Raw genomic sequence first — 19,338 nt, forward strand, 5'->3', positions numbered from 1 at the left:
GCGCTAGTCATATTTTTTAAACAAAAATTATTATAAATTTATTGGAAATGTAATTTTACTCTTTTCAAATTCAATTTTTTTAAATAAAACCCAAAGATCCATCTGTCAAGCTTATTTGTATATATTTTGAGATCGCATACGTCCAAAATCCCCAAAAAAAAAGAAAAAAAGAACATTCAGTGATCAAGTATCGAGACAAAACTTTTCAACGGTTATAAATAAAAAATCACGATTTAACGGTAGTTTTAACTTCGATTTTAATGATTTTTTTACAGCTACACCCCTTGACCCTATATGAATACAATGAATGAATTTGATCTTCAATTTAAAATATTTATACTAGTGGATACCACAAAATCTTATGTTATACTTAATGAAAGTGTAAATAAACTCCGAGTGTTAATGAATCTATTGTTTTGATGGGATACACATTCTACGAAACTAGTTTCAACGATCTAACTATCGAACTTATTTGTATATACTTCGAGATCGCATACGCCAAAAATCGCAAAAAAACAAACATTTAGAGATCAAGTAAAGAGACAAAACTTTTCGACGGTTATAAACAAAAAATCACGATTTAACGGTAGTTTTAACTTCGATTTTGATGATTTTTTTTATAGCTACACTCATTGACCCTATATGAATACAATGAATGAATTTGATCTTCAATTTAAAATATTTACACTAGTGGATACCACAAAATCTTATGTTATACTTAATGAAAGTATAAATAAACTCAAGTGTTAGTGAATTTATTGTTTTGATGGGATACGTAATCTACAAACTAATTTCAACGATCCAACCATCAAACTTGTTTGTATATACTTCGAGATCGCATACTCCAAAAATCGCAAAACACAAACATTCATAGATCAAGTAACAGGACAAAACTTTTGGACGGTTATAAATGAAAAATCACGATTTAACGGTTATTTTAACTCTGATTTTGATAATTTTTTTACAGCTACACTCCTTGACCCTATATGAATACAATGAACGAACTCGATTTTCAATTTAAAATATTTACACTAGTGGATACCACAAAATCTTATGTTATGCTTAATGAAAGTATAAAAACCCTTTGCACAACGCAGTTGATACGTCGTGCAAACAACATTTGCATGACGCCTTGGTTGGTACGTCATGCAAACAACCTTTGCATGACAGATTGGTTTGTACGTCGTGCAAAAACAAAACACATACTACTTTCCGCTTGAGTGGACTATGTGGCCACTTGAGCAACAGAACACATACTACTTTCTGCTTGAGTGGAAGAAAAATAAACCGCTTGAGCAGCATACCCCAATGTAATGCCTGCTTGAGCGACCTATTAAATTTTTTTTTTAATAAATTTTTTGACTATTCTTAAAACAAAAGTAATGAAAACACAAAAATAAAGTGCCCACCCCCAAACTTAAATGAAACATTCTCCTCAATGTTTGCAAAAACTAATACACGCAATGCATTCATCAAAGCAAAGAAATGGAAAGACCACATAAAGAAAAAAAAATTGAAAAAAAAAATATGGCAACTCCCTTTAATGAAGTATCGAAGTTGACAAATCACCCATTCAACGATCAAACCATCAAACTTGTCTGTATATACTTCAAAATCGCATACGCCATACTATTTTAGTGTTGTGAAAAAAATCGTTGACTTTGCACAACGAAGATTGCCGTTGTGCAAAACAGTTTTGTGCGATGAAGGTACACCTTAGTCGTGCAAAACAGTTTTGCACAACAAAGACCTTCATCACGCAATGTTGGGAAAAAAGTGGTTGAAGTCTAGGTTTGGCGCCAAAAACTTGCGCGACGAGTAAACCGCGTCGCGCAAATAGTCTTTGTGCGACAGTGAAACAAAACGTTGTGCAAAGGTCATTTGAGTGACACGGTTTGTGCATCGCGCAAGCTTTTGGTTCCAAACCAAGACTTTTACTGCTTTTTCCCAACATTGTGCGACGAAGGTGAAGATTCGTCATGCAGATTAAGTGTAGCCAAGTTAGTTAAAACATTGTATTCCTCTCGTCACCCAAGTTAAAATTTATCACATTTAATTTAAATTAGATTACAATATTGCTCAAATATAAAAAAATAAAATAAAATAAAATAAAATAAAAACTGATAAGGAACAATTGGAAGACCAAAACGAAAGAATCCCCATAAGTAAAGGGAGCAAAAGGTGAACTTACACCATAAGCTCAAAGACTCGGGGAAAACAGTAGTCAACTTTCAAAAGTCCAGTGCTTTGAGGGTTAAGTGAGGTCTGTAATGAGTGTATATAAGTACAACTTCACTCAAAGACTTGTTAGACTTGTTAATGTTTCTTTTATTATTATGTTGTATCAAAAGAAAAATATTCTTGTGAATGTAGTTTATTAGAACATTTAAATGTTGAATAGTGTATTTTGTATTGTTTTTTCGTTTTTTTTTTTTTTTTTTTGCAATCCTTTTTAACGGTAAGTAGCACTAACTGGTATAGTAAGATTGAAAATAAAGGTTTTAAACAATTATGAAAATCAAATCTAACAACTAAAATAATGTAACACTAAATACTGCGTAGCATTAATGTCATGCCATTACTTTTGAACTATGGTAAATGTTTTATCCTATTTTTTAGATTATGGGGTATACTATCTACACACATTTTTTTTACTTCTCACACACCGCTTGTTAATTTTTTTCCATTGATATTCTTCAACTCATTTGATCCGATTGCCGAAAACCAAAAAAATATGAAAAAAGTAAAAAAATGTGTGTGGATATCACACCTCTAGAATATTGATTTCGGGTACTTCAGTGTCATGGCTGCTAATGCAGTAGACCAAATGAAACAATGAATCAACGAGTGTGGCAAAGGAGAATTCAATTCTGAGATATAATTTTGGGAAGAGAGGAATGATTAGACTAAGAGTTAGCAAAAGCTGAACCAACGAGAGGTGGCAGATAAGAATCATGAGATTCCCGGATAGGGATCTCTTTGTGAGGATATCTCATATTCTATCCGTTTATTATATATTATGTGGTTAGATTTCGTTAGATATTATTCATATTTAATTTTAAATAAAAAAATTAAAATGATTTCTAGCTATACAATGTACAATAAACAGATAAAATATAATGATCCAAATAAGATTCAAATCCAAGATTCCCACTACACGACATAATAAAATAAACAAAAAAAAATTAACGCCTAAAAGGACGTTGATGGGATCCACTGTTTGTGACTAGGTAAAACTTGTATCGGAAGCTCAAGACTTAATTAAATTTGCACCTTGAGTTTTAGTAGTTGTTCTATTTGGGTCTTTAAGCCTTTTTTTTTCGACCAAATTGGTCCCATAACTTTTAAAAAAATGTGGTAAATTGAGGACAAATCGAAAAGATTTTTCAGTATGCAGAAAACATAGTTTAGTACACCAAAGTATCATAATACAGTTAGTTGAAAAATTATTTTTTTAAGTTTCAATTGTATTGAACACCTTTCCATTGGTTTGTATTCATGTGATGGTGGCCATATAAGAAATTTGCTATTTTTGTATGTATGTGTAAATTATCTCTAGATTAACATTTAAATTATTAATCCTTATTGGCACTTCTGCAAATGTATAATTTTTTGGTTGATAAATAAAATATCGCTGTCGTTTCCTGTTAAAAATAATAAATGTTGTGTGCAATTCAATCTAGATGGTTTCTCATTGTCATGAAAACTAAGTGGAAGATTGTCTTGTTTAGATAAGACCTTATTCTTCAAACCACTATGCCCAACGTATAAACTCTCATGTATCTATTAGGCCCTGTTTGGCACACTGTATAAGACACCGGATAATACTAATAATACGGAGGACGGTGTTTGGTGTCTTTTTATACGGTGTTTACCCTCTTCCTTATACCGTCCAAAAGCACGGTATAATTTAGTCAGGCTTCTCTCGCTCCCTCCTTCCTCTCCAGACGGTCTCGTCCTCTCCAGATGCACTCCTCTCTCATCTGAATCCCAGGTTTGTCTTCTCAAATTCTTCTTCTTCGTTTGCATCACAGTTCACCTTTTCATTTTTCTTCTTCTTCTTCCCGGGCTTCTCTCGCTCTCTCCTTCCTCTCCAGACGGCAGTCTCCAGACACTCTCTCTTCCTCTCCAGAAGCTCACTCACTCTCTCTCTCCCTCCTCACCACTCTCCCCCAACTTTCTCCTCGTCTTTATCATTATGGTGCTGCTTTTTTCCGGCTACCCAAAAACCGCAGTGCTTGCCTGGTATGCCTCTTTGATTTTGAGTATAAAGTTCTAATTTTTATTCATATGGGTTCTTATTTTTGCTGTGTATGTTTAAGATTTTGCACCCACTGGAATCAAATTTTGGTGGGTTTTGTGAATTGGGCATCGAGTTTCTTATGCTTTTAGAGAAATGGGTTGCCAGTGATGTTTTGATATTTCAATAGTTGGACTTGTGTGGCTGCATGCGTTTTTTGATTTCTTCTGGATTTAGCTAACTGAGTTGTTGTAGAAAAAGGTATGTAGGCTAAAAATATATTGATACGTGAATGTGGAAAAAATGGAAGATAATGCTTTTTTTCTCATTATCTTTCTCTACAAGATTACAAGGATATATATACATGATACAAGTGTGTAGATAGGACAAGGTAGCCGTCCTAGTGTGTAGGTAGGACAAGGTAGGACGGCTGTAGGACGACTTGACGGTTGTAGGACCGCTAGTGTGTAGGTAGGACAAGGTAGGACGGCTTGATGGCTGTAGGACGGCTAGTGTGTACGTAGGACAAGGTAGGAGGCTGTAGGACGGCTTGACGGCTGTAGGACGGCTAGTATATTCCTTATTTGTCTAACACTCCCCTTCAAGTTGGAGAGTGGATGTCAAGAACTCCCAACTTGCGTAACATACCCGAAAACTTTTCTTTCCCAAGAGGTTTAGTAAACAAGTCTGCCAACTGTTGTGCCGTACCCACATGCTTGGTCTCTATTGTGCCATCTACAATCTTATCTCGTATAAAGTGACAATCCATCTCAATGTGACGAGTTCGTTCATGAAAAACAGGATTGGCAGCTATATGTAACGCTGCTTGATTATCACAAAATAAAATGCAAGGACCATCCAAAGGAATGTTCAAATCCTTCAACAAAAAATGAAGCCAAACTATCTCGCAACAAGCACCTGCCATGGCCCTATATTCCGCCTCTGCTGAAGAGAGCGAAACGGTTTTCTGTCGTTTCGTCCGCCAAGAAATCAAAGAACCGCCCAAGAATACACAATACCCAGTAGTCGAACGGCGAGTGATAGGGCAACCTGCCCAATCAGAATCACAAAACGCAGTTAACTTGGTCTGGTTGTCAGAACGAAATAATAAACCTTGACCTGGAGTAGCCTTCAAATAACGAACAATACGAAGCGCAGCATCCATATGAGATATCATTGGCTCGTGCATAAAACGGCTTAGAACATGCACAGAATAGGTGATATCCGGCCGAGTGATAGTGAGATATATTAACCGACCTACTAATCGTCGATACTTTTCAGGATCCTTGAGAAGTTCTCCTTTATCAGATAATTTTGTGTCATCCATAGGAAAAGCAATGGGTCGTGCTCCCAAAAAACCATAGTCCTTGAGAATCTCTAATGCATACTTGCGTTGAGAAATATAAATCCCTTATTTGGAACGAGAAACCTCAATACCCAAAAAATATTTTAAATCACCAAGGTCTTTTATCCGAAAATGATCACGGAGAAAAGACTTCAGAGAATTAATGGCACTAGTATCATTGCATGTAATCACAATATCATCCACATAAATGAGCAAAGCTGTGAAAGAAATACCAGACTTTTTAGTGAACAATGAATAGTCAGCTTTGGATTGTTGAAAACCGGCAGAAATGATGGCACTAGTGAATTTGGCAAACCATTGGCGAGAAGCCTGCTTAAGACCATAAAGTGACTTGTGAAGGCGACACACAAGATTCTCCCCCTGTCGCCGAAGACCAGTCGCCGAAGACCAGGAGGAGGAGACATATAGATTTCTTCATGTAAGTCACCATGTAAGAAAGCATTATTAACATCAAGCTGATGAAGAGACCAAGACTGACTAGCAGCAAGAGCAAGAAGACAACGCACCGTAATCATCTTAGCAGTAGGAGAAAAAGTGTCATGATAATCAATACCTTCAGCCTGAGTGAAGCCTTTAGCAACCAAACGAGCTTTGTAGCGGTCAATAGAGCCGTCGGAATTGTGCTTGAGTTTGTACACCCACTTACAACCAATGGGAATTTTGCCAGGGGGCAAGGAAGTTAAAGTCCAAGTACCATTAGCATGTAAAGCTTGAAGCTCCTCAGTCATAACACGTTGCCAATTGGGGTCAGTGGCAGCCTCGGCAAAGGAGGAAGGCTTCACAGTCCGACTGACAGAGTTAATGTAAGAAAAATGCCTGGGAGAGTAACGGTGATAAGAGAGAAAATTACAAAGTGGATATCGCGTACCTTGTGTAGAACCGGGTTGCGAAGTCGAAGATGGGTGGGATGGCAAAATCACCTGCGAGCAAACGTAGTCTTTTAAATAGGATGGAGGTTTATGGGCACGGGAAGAGGTGCGGGGAAGGGGAGGAGTGGTAGGTAGTGGGGGGGGTAGGGATGTCCGTGGGTAAAGGGGCATGGGGAGGAACGGGTAATGGGGCAGCAAGGGAATCTGTGGGAGGCGTGGAAGGGGAGGAAGGTGGAGGAGGGTGAGGCGTCGGGGCAGGAAGGGGTGGGTTATATGTAAAGTCCAGAAGGGGTGGGATGGGTAGGGTAGGCGAAGAGGAAGAGATAGGAGGGTGAGAAACGGCATAAGGGAAAGTAGTTTCGTGAAAGATGACGTCTCGACTAGTGAAAATGCGGTGATTGTCGAGATCGTAAAGGGTATAGGCCTTTTGTCCATGAGGATAACCGAGAAAAATGCAACGATGAGCCCGAGGGGAAAATTTGGTGGTGGGAGTGACAGAGGTGGCATATGCCAGACAACCAAAGACGCGGAAGTGGTCATAAGATGGGGTTTTCGAAAAGAGAACCTCAAATGGGGATTTATGATGGAGAAGACGGGTAGGGAGACGATTGATGAGATAAGTAGCGGTAAGAACACATTCCCCCCAAAACTTGATAGGAAGATGAGATTGAAAACGAAGGGCGCGAGCGGTTTCAAGAAGATGACGATGTTTTCTTTCAACAACGCCATTTTGTTGGGGGGTATAAACACAAGAAGTTTGTAAAAGCACCCCATGATCAGAGAAAAAACTACGAAGAGATAAAAATTCACCACCATTGTCAGTACGAATGCATTGGATGGTAGTGCGGAATTGGGTAGTGACATAAGCAAAAAAATCCTTAATTAATTGTTGAGTGTCGGATTTATGTTTCATGAGGAAGACCCACGTAAAGCGAGAAAAATCATCCACAATGGTTAAGAAATAATGAGCACCAGAAAGAGAAGATTGACGATTCGGGCCCCAAATATCACAATGAATTAAAGCAAAAGGAAAAGTTGATGAAATTGAACTCAAAAGAAAAGGTTGACGAGTTTGTTTTGCCAACGGACAAACATCACAAATATGACTAGAATCAAAAGGACAATTAAGAGAGCTAGATGCTAAAGCTTGCAAACGAGTGGAGGAGGGGTGACCAAGACGCCTATGCCAGAGGGAGGAGGGGATGGTAATGAAGTTGCAGAAAGGTTGACGGGTGGGGAGAGAAGAGGTAAGGGCCACAAGGTAATACAGATCGCCACGTCGCTTACCCACACCAATCATCGCCTTCGAAACCAAGTCCTGCAAAACACACCAAGAAGGAAAGAAGGTTATGGAACACGATAATCCATCTGTAAGTTTACCAACCGATAAAAGGTCCACTCGGAAATTAGGGACACATAAAACATCCTTCAAAGTAACTGATGAATTTAAAGGAAGAGTGCCGGTAAAAGTAATGGGAGCGGAAGCACCACTAGGCAAAGAAACGGGCTGCAAATGTGAAGGAGAACGATTAACCAAACATGAGGCGGAAGAAGTAATATGATCCGTAGCACCACTGTCAAGAATCCATTGACCATGACGAGAGGTGACAGGTAACAAACCTTGGGCAAAATCAGTAGTGAGCACGGCATTGGCCTGAGGAGGGGTGGTGGTGTCACGTAGAGCAGCTAAAACACGGGAGTACTGCTCGGCAGAGAGGTCAGGCATGGCAAGCTGCAAGTCATGCATAGTGGGCTGGGCCCCGTGCACTTGGTGGGTCGCTGGAGTAGAAGAGGAGGCAGGGGCTTGGGTGCCTTGCACGTGATGGGCCTGGGTGAAATTATGGGGCCGGGAAGCAGAAAACCGTGGCTGCCGGGGAGGACTGGAAGGTGCATGGTTGCGGGAAGAACTGGAAGCAGTGGCACGACGCGGTGGTCGCCACGGTTGGCCATGGAGGGGATGGGCAACGGGATAGCCATGAAGTTTATGGCAGGTGTCTCGGGTATGATAATCAAAATTGCAGTAGGTGCAGTGGAGGGGAGGACGAGCAGAGGAGGGACGGGACGGGCCACGAACAGCCATGGGAACGGCAGAGAAAGCTGCCGAGAAAAAAAATTAGGGCTAGGGTTATAAACCTGCTCTGTATACCATGTAGAAAAAGGTATGTAGGCTAAAAATATATTGATACGTGAATGTGGAAAAAATGGAAGATAATGCTTTTTTTCTCATTATCTTTCTCTACAAGATTACAAGGATATATATACATGATACAAGTGTGTAGATAGGACAAGGTAGCCGTCCTAGCGTGTAGGTAGGACAAGGTAGGACGGCTGTAGGACGACTTGACGGTTGTAGGACGGCTAGTGTGTAGGTAGGACAAGGTAGGACGGCTTGATGGCTGTAGGACGGCTGTAGGATGGCTAGTATATTCCTTATTTGTCTAACAGTTGTGCTGTTAATCTGTTTGTTCTCCAACTTTCTTACGATTTAAGTGCTTTTAGGTGAAGTGCTTCCTGTGCTTATTTGTTCTGTCTTAGTACTTGTAGCTCAGAGGTATGAAATTTGATAGTATTTCGTGTTAATTTTTAATTGAACTTGAAGAATGAGGAATGCATATCTTGCTTGTGAAATTTGATACTATTTTTCTTTTTGTTATTTGAAATTTATGTGGTTCTCAAAAGGTATAAATATAAGAAAAGTTCAACAAACAAACAAAGATTTGTCAAATTGTTTTTTCCCTTGTCCTATCCGGTTCAGTACCAAACACAGTATAAATAATACGATCATTAGTCAAATACTGTACCAAACGCTCGATTAATTTAGTTAGTACCAAACACAATATAAAATTAACCGTAGCCAAATTAACTAGAACAGGATACTCTCCTCTCATCACTTTAAAATTTATCACACTGTAGTTTAACTTAGATTATAATATCAGTCGAATAAAAAAATGATAAGAAATAGTTGGAAGTCCAAAAGATGAACTTGCACCACAAGCTCAAATACTTGGAAAAAGCACTAGCCAATTTTCAAGAGTCGAGTGATTTGAGTGATCAGTGGGTCTTTGATGAGCCTATATGAATGCAACTTCACTCATTCTGCTTCCGCACACAATCCAAAACACTGATCCATAATCACAGTTCAAAGTTGAGAGAGAGAGAGAGAGAGAGAGAGAGAGAGAGAGATGAATAGTGGCAGCATCACAACTGAAGAAGGAAATGCAGTGCATGCGAATGTGATCCTACTACCTTCGGTCAGATTCAACCCCACTGACGAGTTGCTGGTCAGCTACTACTTGAGGAGCAAGATCCAGGGCACCGACTCCCTCTTCCGCCACACCATCCCGGAAATCGATGTCTGCAAGTACGAGCCCTGCGATCTTCCTGGTAAACCCATTATTCTATCTCACTTTTTCTTCACTAGCAATACATCTTGTTTCCAATGGATTCTGCCGTTGATTATGTAAATCTATACCATCTTGTTTCAGTTTTTCTTCATTCAGAATTGAATTGGGTTGGTTTCGATTTGTTGTTTTCTGTAGTGATTCCAGGGCTCTATTTCTATTGTATGATGTTGTATGCATAAATTTATGGTCTTATCAGTTTTTGTACCTCAAGAATTGGAGTCCGATGTTCCGGGTTCAAATTCCCTCCTCCCTCCCCTTAGCATAGCTCAAAGTAAAGTAGTAATATCACTTGTACCTCAAGAATTGAAGTGGGTTGGTTTCAATTTCAATATATTGTTTTGTGTTGTATCAAAAATCAAAAAATTTGTTTTGTGTTGCATTTCGATTTAATTTCCCTTTAAATAGCCGACCGATCGATATCTCTTTCCTATCGTATAATATTGTTGCACCCAAAAATTTATAATCTTGTTTCAGTGTTTGTGTTTTTTGTTCTTCAAGAGTTGGAGTGGGTTGGTTTCAAATTTTGAACATTTTGTTTTGTTGTTGGATTTCAGCATTCTTCCCAGAAGTTCATGGGAAGGAGTGGTTCTTCTTTAGCCGGCTCGACCGCAAGTACAACAACAGCCTTCGCTGCAAACGGGTCACGGATCAAGGCTTTTACAAGATCACAGGGAAGGACCGTGAGATCAGGGCTGAAGAATCCAAAGCTGTGATTGGGAAGAAGAGGATTCTGACCTTTTACGAAGGTCGTGGATCGAAAGCAAAGAGGAGGACCGATTGGGTAGTCCATGAGTATTCTCTCACAGAAACTGAGGTGAGTTCTAAACCCGCCAAGCAGATGCACTTTGTCCTCTGGCGCCTGAAGAACAAGTCAGCTAGTTATAAGAAGCCGAAGGGTGATCCAATCCGCGGCGAATTAGCTGATTCAGGTGCTAACTCGGAAGATGATCAAGCTGCTGTAAGTGATGTGATTGCAGAGCCAGTGGAACATCTGGGATACTTCTTTGATAACCTTCAGATTGAAACTCTTATCTCTAGTACCTATTGCTTTAATTAATTTCCCTGCATTAGCTGCTGCGTTCCTGTGCAGCATTTCTTCTTTTTCTGTACTCCTTTCATGTAGTATTGCTGTTATGTTGTTTATTTAATCAAAGAGTGTTTCTTGTGGCACATTACAAAATTACACTTAATTGTGAACGGGTCCAAACATAAATAATAAAACCCTATTCTTTTCGAGTAATGGCGAAATTGTGATGGAAGAAATTTGTTCCCAAATTACAAGTTTCTGTCAACGCTCTCGAACTAATTTTTCTTCCAGACCTACAGGTACAACGTTTGACAAGTATAGGATCTTTGAATTTGATCTAACGATTTTCAAACCCTCAATTAAAACCAATAAAATCAACTTTATAATCAAATATTCGTGGATACTAAATCGATGTGCTACTCAAGAAAAATCGATAGTCGTCATCTGGGGAAGAAAAGAATAGTACAAAGCTTGAATTTTGGCTTGTCAATCTCCAATTACAAAGTAAAAGACATGATAGCAAGTGGAGGGATCCACACTCAAAGGCATTTCCGCACACGTCTGAAAATTCGACATCTGTTACATCTTTGTCAACATTCTTGTCAGTTGTCACTCCTCGTGGACATGGACATGCACAGTAGACGTAGTGACGTGATGCTCTGCCTTCACAAACAAGGAACAATTATTTTTGTGAGCAAGGCTTTCCAACTCCCATGTATCAGATTTGAAATCCTTGTCCTGTTTCTTGCGCTTCAAGTAACGGTCCACCATTTCATACGGAGTGGGGTAGAATCTGAACCCTACTGGGTCTGAAACCCCTCCTCTTGTTTTTCTGTTGCTTCCCATATGTTTGTGTGTGTGAACTGAAAAGAAGATGCAACTGCAAGTTGTTTACTCACTTCAGAATACTCCAGTAGTATTTGATCCCAACCAATTAAGTCCTGGGTTCCTAAACAAGTCAGCTGACGTGCCAGCGTTTTGTTTCTTTAATTTTAATATTTTGCCCTTTTGATCAACCCCTCTTGGCAGTTTTCCTTTTTCCTTTACTTTTCAGGGACTGGGAGACAACCCCTCTTGGAAGTTTAGCTTTTAGAAGTACTTTTACGTTTGGAATCGGATTCTCTTTCCTTCTTAATCTCTCTTTCCTTTTATCCCTTCCTACTTGAACAATTAAGCTACATCAACATTTTACATTAATTTTTTTATAGACACAACAAGGCAGAAAACAAAGTATGAAAGGCGAAGAGGGAAGGGGATGAAAATAGAAGGAAGAGAATCCTACTCCAGTTCATATTATGCGGTGGTTGCCATAGAGGAAATTTACTATTGTTGTATATCTATGTAAATTATCTCTAGATTAAAATTTAAAAGGTAAATTACATTTTACTCCTCAGATTTGGGATCAATTTCAATTCCTTACAACATCTTTAAAACATTTCAATTTCATACATTTACTTATCATTTTATTTCAATTTCATATGTCTGTTAGAAAATTTGTTAAGTAAACCGTTAAGTGATGACGTGGCAAATATAAGATTCACATTTGTGCTGACATGGCTGCCACATTGTGCCATGTGGCAAAAAAATTAATTTTTATGCATTTAAAATATAATATTATTTACCCTGTTAAAAAAATAAAAAAATAAAACCACAAAACAAAACTAACCCAGAATCCCCCGCAACCCACTTCTCCATCTCCTCCCTCTTCACCTCCCATCCCTTCTCTCTCACCCAAACCCACTTCTTCCTCTTCACCCCCAACCAATCTTCAGCTTCGAGGCCTCAGTCAAGACTTTCTAGAAGACGACGGTGTCGGAGATCACAACATCAGGCGAATCGCCGAATAGGCGTCAGAGATAGTGAAAGGTCGGGTTGATCAGATTTCGATGCCGGTGCGGCGAGCTCTTTTGCTCCGAGCACCAGTCCTCTGACCGCCATGTGTGTAGCTACAACTATTTAGGGTTTTGGTTGGGGGGTTGCGAGGGAGGTGGGGGTGGGGTTGGGGGTGAAGAGGAAGGAGTAGGTTTGGGGAGAGAGAAAGGATGGGAGGTGAAGAGGGAGGAGATGGAGAAGTGGGTAGGTTAGTTTTGTTTGGTTGTTTTTATTTTATTTTTTATAATAGGGTAAATAATATTATATTTTAAATGCATAATAAATTAATTTTTTTGCCGCGTGGCACAAATGTAGCAGTCACGTCAGCACAAATATGGATCCCATATTTGCTACGTCATCACTTAACAATTTACTTAACAGGTTTTATAACAGATGTATGAAATTGAAATAAAATGGTAAGTAAATGTATGAAATTGAAATGTTTTAAAGATGTAGTAGGGAATTGGAATTGAAATTGATTAAAAACCTGAGGAGGTAAAATGTAATTTATCCAAATTTAAATTATTAATCCTTAAAAATTTACACATTTGGCACTTTTGTAGATGTATAATTTGTTGATTGATAAATAAAATCTCGCTGTCGTTTCTTGTAAAAATTAATAAATGGTGTGTGCAATTCAATTCAAATGGTTTCTAATTGTAATAATAACTAAGTGGAAGATTGTCTTGTTTAGATAGGATTTTATTCTTCAGCCCACTAGCCTAGGGTATAAATTCTCCTACATCTCTTAGTGTTGTTGCCTAGAGTAGTAATACGATTTGTAATTAAAATTGTGTAAAATTAACCGTAGCTAAGTTAACGAGAACAATATACTCTCATCTCATCGCCTAAGTTAAAATTTATCACAGTGTAATTTAAATTAAATTATAATATCACTCAAATAAAATAAATTATAAGAAATAGTTGGAAGACCAAAATGAAAGAAATCCGGTAAGTGTAGGGAGCAAAAGATGAACTTGCACCACACGATCAAAGACTTGGTAAAACACTAGTCAACTTTCAAAAGTGGTTCTGTGATGAGCGTATATAAATACAACTCCACTCATTCTGCTTCCCCACACAATCCAAAACACTGTTCGATAATCACAGTTCAAAGTTGAGAGAGAGAGAGAGAGAGAGAGAGAGAGATGAGCAGCAGCGTCGCACCTGAAGAAGGAGATGCAGTGCGTGTGAATGTGAGCCGACTACCTGGGTTCGGATTCTCCCCCACTGATGAGTTGCTGGTCAGCTACTACCTGAAGAACAAGATAGAGGGGACGGATTCCCATTTCCGCCACGTCATCCCTGAAATCGATGTCTGCAAGTACGAGCCCTGCGATCTTCCCGGTAAACCCATTATTTTATCTCACTTTTTCTTCACTAGCCATACATCTTGTTTCCAATGGATTCTGCCGATGATTATGTAAATCTATACCATCTTGTTTCAGTTTTTCTTCGTTCAGAATTGAATTTGGTTGGTTTCGATTTGTTGTTTTCTCTAGTGATTCCAGTGCTCTATTTCTATTGTATGCATAAATTTATGGTCTTATCAGTTTTTGTGTTTTTGTACCTCAAGAATTGGAGTCCGATGTTCCGGGTTCAAATTCCCTCCTCCCTCCCCTTAGCATAGCTCAAAGTAAAGTATAATATTGTTGCACCCAAAAATTTCCCTTTAAATAGCCGACCGATATAATTTCCCTTTAAATAGCCGACCGATATCTCTTTCCTATCGTATAATATTGTTGCACCCAAAAATTTATGATCTTGTTTCAGTGTTTGTGTTTTTTGTTCTTCAAGAGTTGGAGTGGGTTGGTTTCAAATTTTGAACATTTTGTTTTGTTGTTGGATTTCAGCATTCTTCCCAGAAGTTCATGGGAAGGAGTGGTTCTTCTTTAGCCGGCTCGATTACAAGTACAACGGCACTCGCTGCAACCGGGTCACGGATCAAGGCTTTTACAAGATCACAGGGAAGGACCGTGAGATCAGGGCTGAAGAATCCAAAGCTGTGATTGGGAAGAAGAGGATTCTGACATTCTATGAACGTCATCTGCCGAAATCAAAGAAGACTAATTGGGTAGTCCATGAGTATAATCTCACAGAAACTAAGGTGAGTTCTAAACCCACCAAGCAGATGAACTTTGTCCTCTGGCGCATAAAGAACATGTCAGGTAGTTATAAGAAGCCGAAGGGTGATCCAATCCACGGCGAATTAGCTGATACAGGTGCTACCTCGGAAGATTATCAAGCTGCTGTAGTGATGTGATTGCAGAGCCAGTGGAACAGCTGGGATAATCCTTTGATAACCTTCAGATTAAAACTCTGGTCTCTAGTAAATATGGCTTTAATTAATTTCCCTGCATCAGCTGCCGCGTTCCTGTGCAGCATTTCTGCTTTTCCTGTAACCTTATATGTTGTATTCTTGTTAATGTTGTTTACTTAAAACCTATTAATCTCAGTGGAATTTTGTGTGTTATATTATCTTCTCATTTTTTTAGCCAAAATGTTAAGTGATTGATTGTGCTTTTTTTTGCTTTTTGTTTTTATAAACCTTCGATGGTACAAGAAGAATTTTATTGATAACGCAAAAGAAGTTACAACTAGTATAACTCCTCAAAAGGATCTCCCGTTCTTCCATCAAATATTCTACTTTTTTCGGATACTCAATTTCAAATACCCATGGATTTGATGTTTGCTTATGAAAAAAAATAAAGCCCTTTATCGGATTTGAATCAATGACTTACGCCTTACCATAGCGTTACTTTACCACTGAGTTGAAAAGGCTCACTAATGAGTACCGCATCTTCAGAATTGTAACCTTCCCATGCCATATAAGCTACTAATATGTTTTTTCCCAAAGCAGTTCACCGCCTACCGTAGTACCACCATCTGCTAAAATTTGTCCCTTTTTAATACATTTACCTTGCCAAACCTAGGGTTTTTCGTGCATACAAGTATTTTTGTCGCAAAGTTGATATATAACTAATGGAATGTTTAGAGTATCCCCATTTCCCAATAAAATGATCTTGTCAATATCAACATTACCCTTCTAGAAAAGCAAACAATAAAGATACAAAGAAAAGAGACGGGACATGAAACCTAACCCTTCTAAAACCAAACCTAAAAATCTAAACCTGCAAAATAGATTAAGCAACATCACAAGGTCAAGGAGAAAAAAAAGTGAGCCAAACCTATATGCCCATTTGCAAATTAATTTGAGAAACGGTAGCCAAGAAAGAAAGTATAGTCTGAAAAATAAGCAACACGAGCCGCCAATGGAGGGGAATCATGTCATACTAAAGTTGGAGAAGACAAGTCCACATAAGCAAAATTGTCCGCAACAACATTTCCTTCGCAATATATGTGAAACCCCGTCCCAAATTTAGTGTATTTTCATATTGACGAATTTATGAAATTACCATTTTGCCCTTGAATTGACTTTGTTTGATCGTCTCGTTGAAACGGGTAATGTTAATTTTCTTAAATTATTCTTAACGTACTTATCGCCACGAACGAGTAAGTACAAACGGATTCGAATTCGGATTTATAACGAAGAGTCTATGTTCAAACATTGAACGTTTGCGAATATTTTATATTTCATCTTACACGTTCTTGAATTGTGAGCCACTAGGATCCACTTTAAAAAGCTTGTCTCCTTACTTTTTCCCCTTGGACCCGTGCATCCCCTTTCCCCTTTTTCTTTTTCTGATGTTTGTAACTCTCTCTCTCCCCCTCACTTCTCACTTTCTCTACCTTTTGTTTTTTGACATCCTGAATCCGTTTATGACGTCCGTTTTTCGAAATTCAACCTTTATATAGAGTTTTATAAATTGGACCTTTTATGTGCTTAGGAATGATTATCAGTGGCGTTTCTGTCCCTTTTTTTTCGCACGGCGACGACAGAGTATCTGTGAGTAGACCCCTACTAAAATGCATATTTTACTATTAGAAATACATACATGAAAAACATGATTTAATGGTTATGTTTTATGAGTAAATTAGATTTTACATATTATGAGATATCATGCTTTACTGAGAATATTTTGGAATACCATACTTTATCGATTTCTTTTTCTTTGTAGTACATATGATGGATGACTATATACTATGAAGATGTTTTGAGATATAATGTTTGAGCTACTAAGCTCCGTTGAGATATATGTACTTATGTAGGAAATATTATATTCAATGGTTTTGTGCTTATCTAGGGGTCATTGTTCTGCCTACGGACGATGATACTTATATTGTCTTCGGCATGGCGTGTGCAGGTGGCTTCAGCCGAAATATACTTATATTGGCTTTGGTCGGGCTTGTGTAGGTGGCTTCAGCCAGAAGATATTTATGTTGGCTTCAGCCTGGCGTGTGTAGGTGGCTTCGGTCGGAAGACTTCTATATGCCTTCGAGCGATACTAATGCCACTATTTAGCACATTATATATGATATATGTTTTATGAAGGTTTTATGGCATGCTAGGGTTTTCAAAAAACCTACTATATATTATGCTATTGAGTTTTCATAAACTTTGGGGGTTAGTACGTTGAATAATTGTTTCTGTATTATTTATATATCAACTTGGTCCACTCACTTTTTTTTTTTGCACCCACTCATGACAAAGGAATGAGGCATACGATCAGAGCTATGAGACATTCCCCTACCAATGATATTGTGTCATCTTCTCTGCTTTTGACTTCACCTGTAATAGCACTTCTTGTTACACCTTCCGCTTGTATTTTGAATTAGATATATGCTTTGAACATGTCATGCATTAACACATTCATTTTATTTGACAATTGACTTTTTTTAATATTATTTTGGTAAAGTTTATATTTGAATATTAAATTGCATAGTTCGCATGAAATTTATATGCATGTTTCACATGTTCTCGGCATATGCATTTATTAAATGGCTTGCATCACCCTCGGGTGTCGGCTAGCATGTGGCCATCCCACTGTCCCCTGGACATCGGGATTGGGGCGTGTTAGATTGGTATCAAAGCATACTTAGGACTTCATTTTTCCATTTGGTAAATTATAACCTTTCTTGTGGCCATAGTCTTTCGTTCTTCTAAATTTTGTTTGCCTCTTATTAGAATCATGGATAATTTAGGTGGGAATGTACCTCAACGACCTCGTTCTGGTTTAATGGGAGGAATTCAGTAGTTGACCTCCGCTTACGGAATGTTTTTCTTGGTAGTAGCAAGCCGAGTCGTACACACACTAAGCTTGCTCATAGCCACGACGTTACAGAGCTTAATATGGTTGGAGCCTATGAGGAGGCTGATGATTGGTTGGAAAAGATGGAAGACACTTTAGAGAGTATGAGATGCCCATCATCTGAATGGGCGAATACCGATGGTTACTTCATTAAGGGGAATGCGAGATATTGGTGGAAGTTAATGAAAAGCTCTCGCCCACATAATTCTTTGATGACTTAGGCTACATTCAAGAGACTTTTCATCGCACACTGTTTTAGCCCCGATTATCAGCTAAGGAAGATACAGGAATTCATAGAGTTCTGCCAGGGCAATCTGAGTATTACAGAGTTTGATAGCATTTTTCGGTGCTTGTCGAGACACCAAGAGGGAACCTATGGGAACCAGCGGGAGATGATGATACAGCTGCATATTGCTATGAACCAGGACATTTGTGAGCTTCTGGCACCACAGAGGTATGCCTCATACAAGGATATGCTTGAGGTGGCTTTGAGGGTCGAACAGACAAGGTGGATCAGACTTAACCAGAATCAGCCTTGAACTCAAAATCAGCCTCGGAACCAGAATCAGTGGGGTCGTGGATTCTGATTCCAGAGTATGAAGGAGCCTTCTACTTCTTCTCATTCATTCGGCTCGAGACACTCTCAGTCGTTGAAACAACATGGTCAGGGTTCGGGATCATCCAGCGAGGGCTCAAGTAATGAGTCGGTGAGGTAATCATTTAGCCACTTTAATTCATCGATTGCGGCTTGCGCGCATTGTGGTATGCACCATCTTGGAGATTGAGTTGTGAGTGCTGCCATGTATCACCGGTGTGGTGTCACTAGGCACTATGCCCGTATTTTCCCTTCGACGAACCTATCAGAGAGTTACGGTGGGGGAAGTAATCTGAATACTCAGAGTTATAGCGGTACTAAGAGTTATGGCGGCAGTAGTAATTCGAGTACCTAGTTTTCTGCTCAGTGATAGCCACATCATTCTAGAGCAGCTTCAAGCAATCGTGCTTAGGGGAACTAAGCCGGCCGCAATAGTCAGGGCATTAATACTCGAGGCAACCATAACAGTGGTTTGGGACGTCAGGCTCATGGGCATATCAACGCCATGACTCAGACTCGCAACTTGCATCGCTCAATTATGATATGTTTATACAATTGCCACTTGGAGATCTATTCTATGCACAATTGGAGTTTAGGGATTGCCCAGTTATTGTTGAAGGGGAACTTATGAAGGCCAATTTGATTCCCTTCAAATTTTGGAGTCCAGTGTCATTCTAGGAATGGATTAGCTATCTAAGCATAATGCTTATGTTGAATGTAGGGAGAAATTGGTGACTTTTGATTGGCCTAGACGA

The 19,338-nt window shown here is 38.9% G+C and overlaps 2 protein-coding genes across 2 annotated transcripts; both read left to right on the forward strand.

The window, feature by feature from the left end:
* The first annotated feature begins 9,382 nt into the window (after window positions 1-9,382).
* LOC108866003 (protein NTM1-like 9) lies at window positions 9,383-15,251 on the forward strand. The gene is made up of 3 exons (XM_048566047.1): window positions 9,383-9,657; window positions 13,925-14,125; window positions 14,632-15,251. The coding sequence occupies exons 1-3, from the start codon at window positions 9,555-9,557 to the stop codon at window positions 15,039-15,041; spliced, it is 714 nt and encodes a 237-aa protein (XP_048422004.1). The 5' UTR covers window positions 9,383-9,554; the 3' UTR covers window positions 15,042-15,251.
* LOC103932902 (protein NTM1-like 9) lies at window positions 9,651-11,049 on the forward strand. Its single transcript, XM_009342554.3, has 2 exons — window positions 9,651-9,859; window positions 10,434-11,049. The coding sequence occupies exons 1-2, from the start codon at window positions 9,658-9,660 to the stop codon at window positions 10,934-10,936; spliced, it is 705 nt and encodes a 234-aa protein (XP_009340829.2). The 5' UTR covers window positions 9,651-9,657; the 3' UTR covers window positions 10,937-11,049.
* Window positions 15,252-19,338: the final 4,087 nt, after the last annotated feature.

This window comes from the organism of the source record quoted next, unplaced genomic scaffold (assembly GCF_019419815.1).
Source record: "Pyrus x bretschneideri cultivar Hongxiangsu unplaced genomic scaffold, Pyrus_bretschneideri_v1 Contig40, whole genome shotgun sequence".
Classification (NCBI taxonomy): Eukaryota; Viridiplantae; Streptophyta; class Magnoliopsida; order Rosales; family Rosaceae; genus Pyrus; species Pyrus x bretschneideri.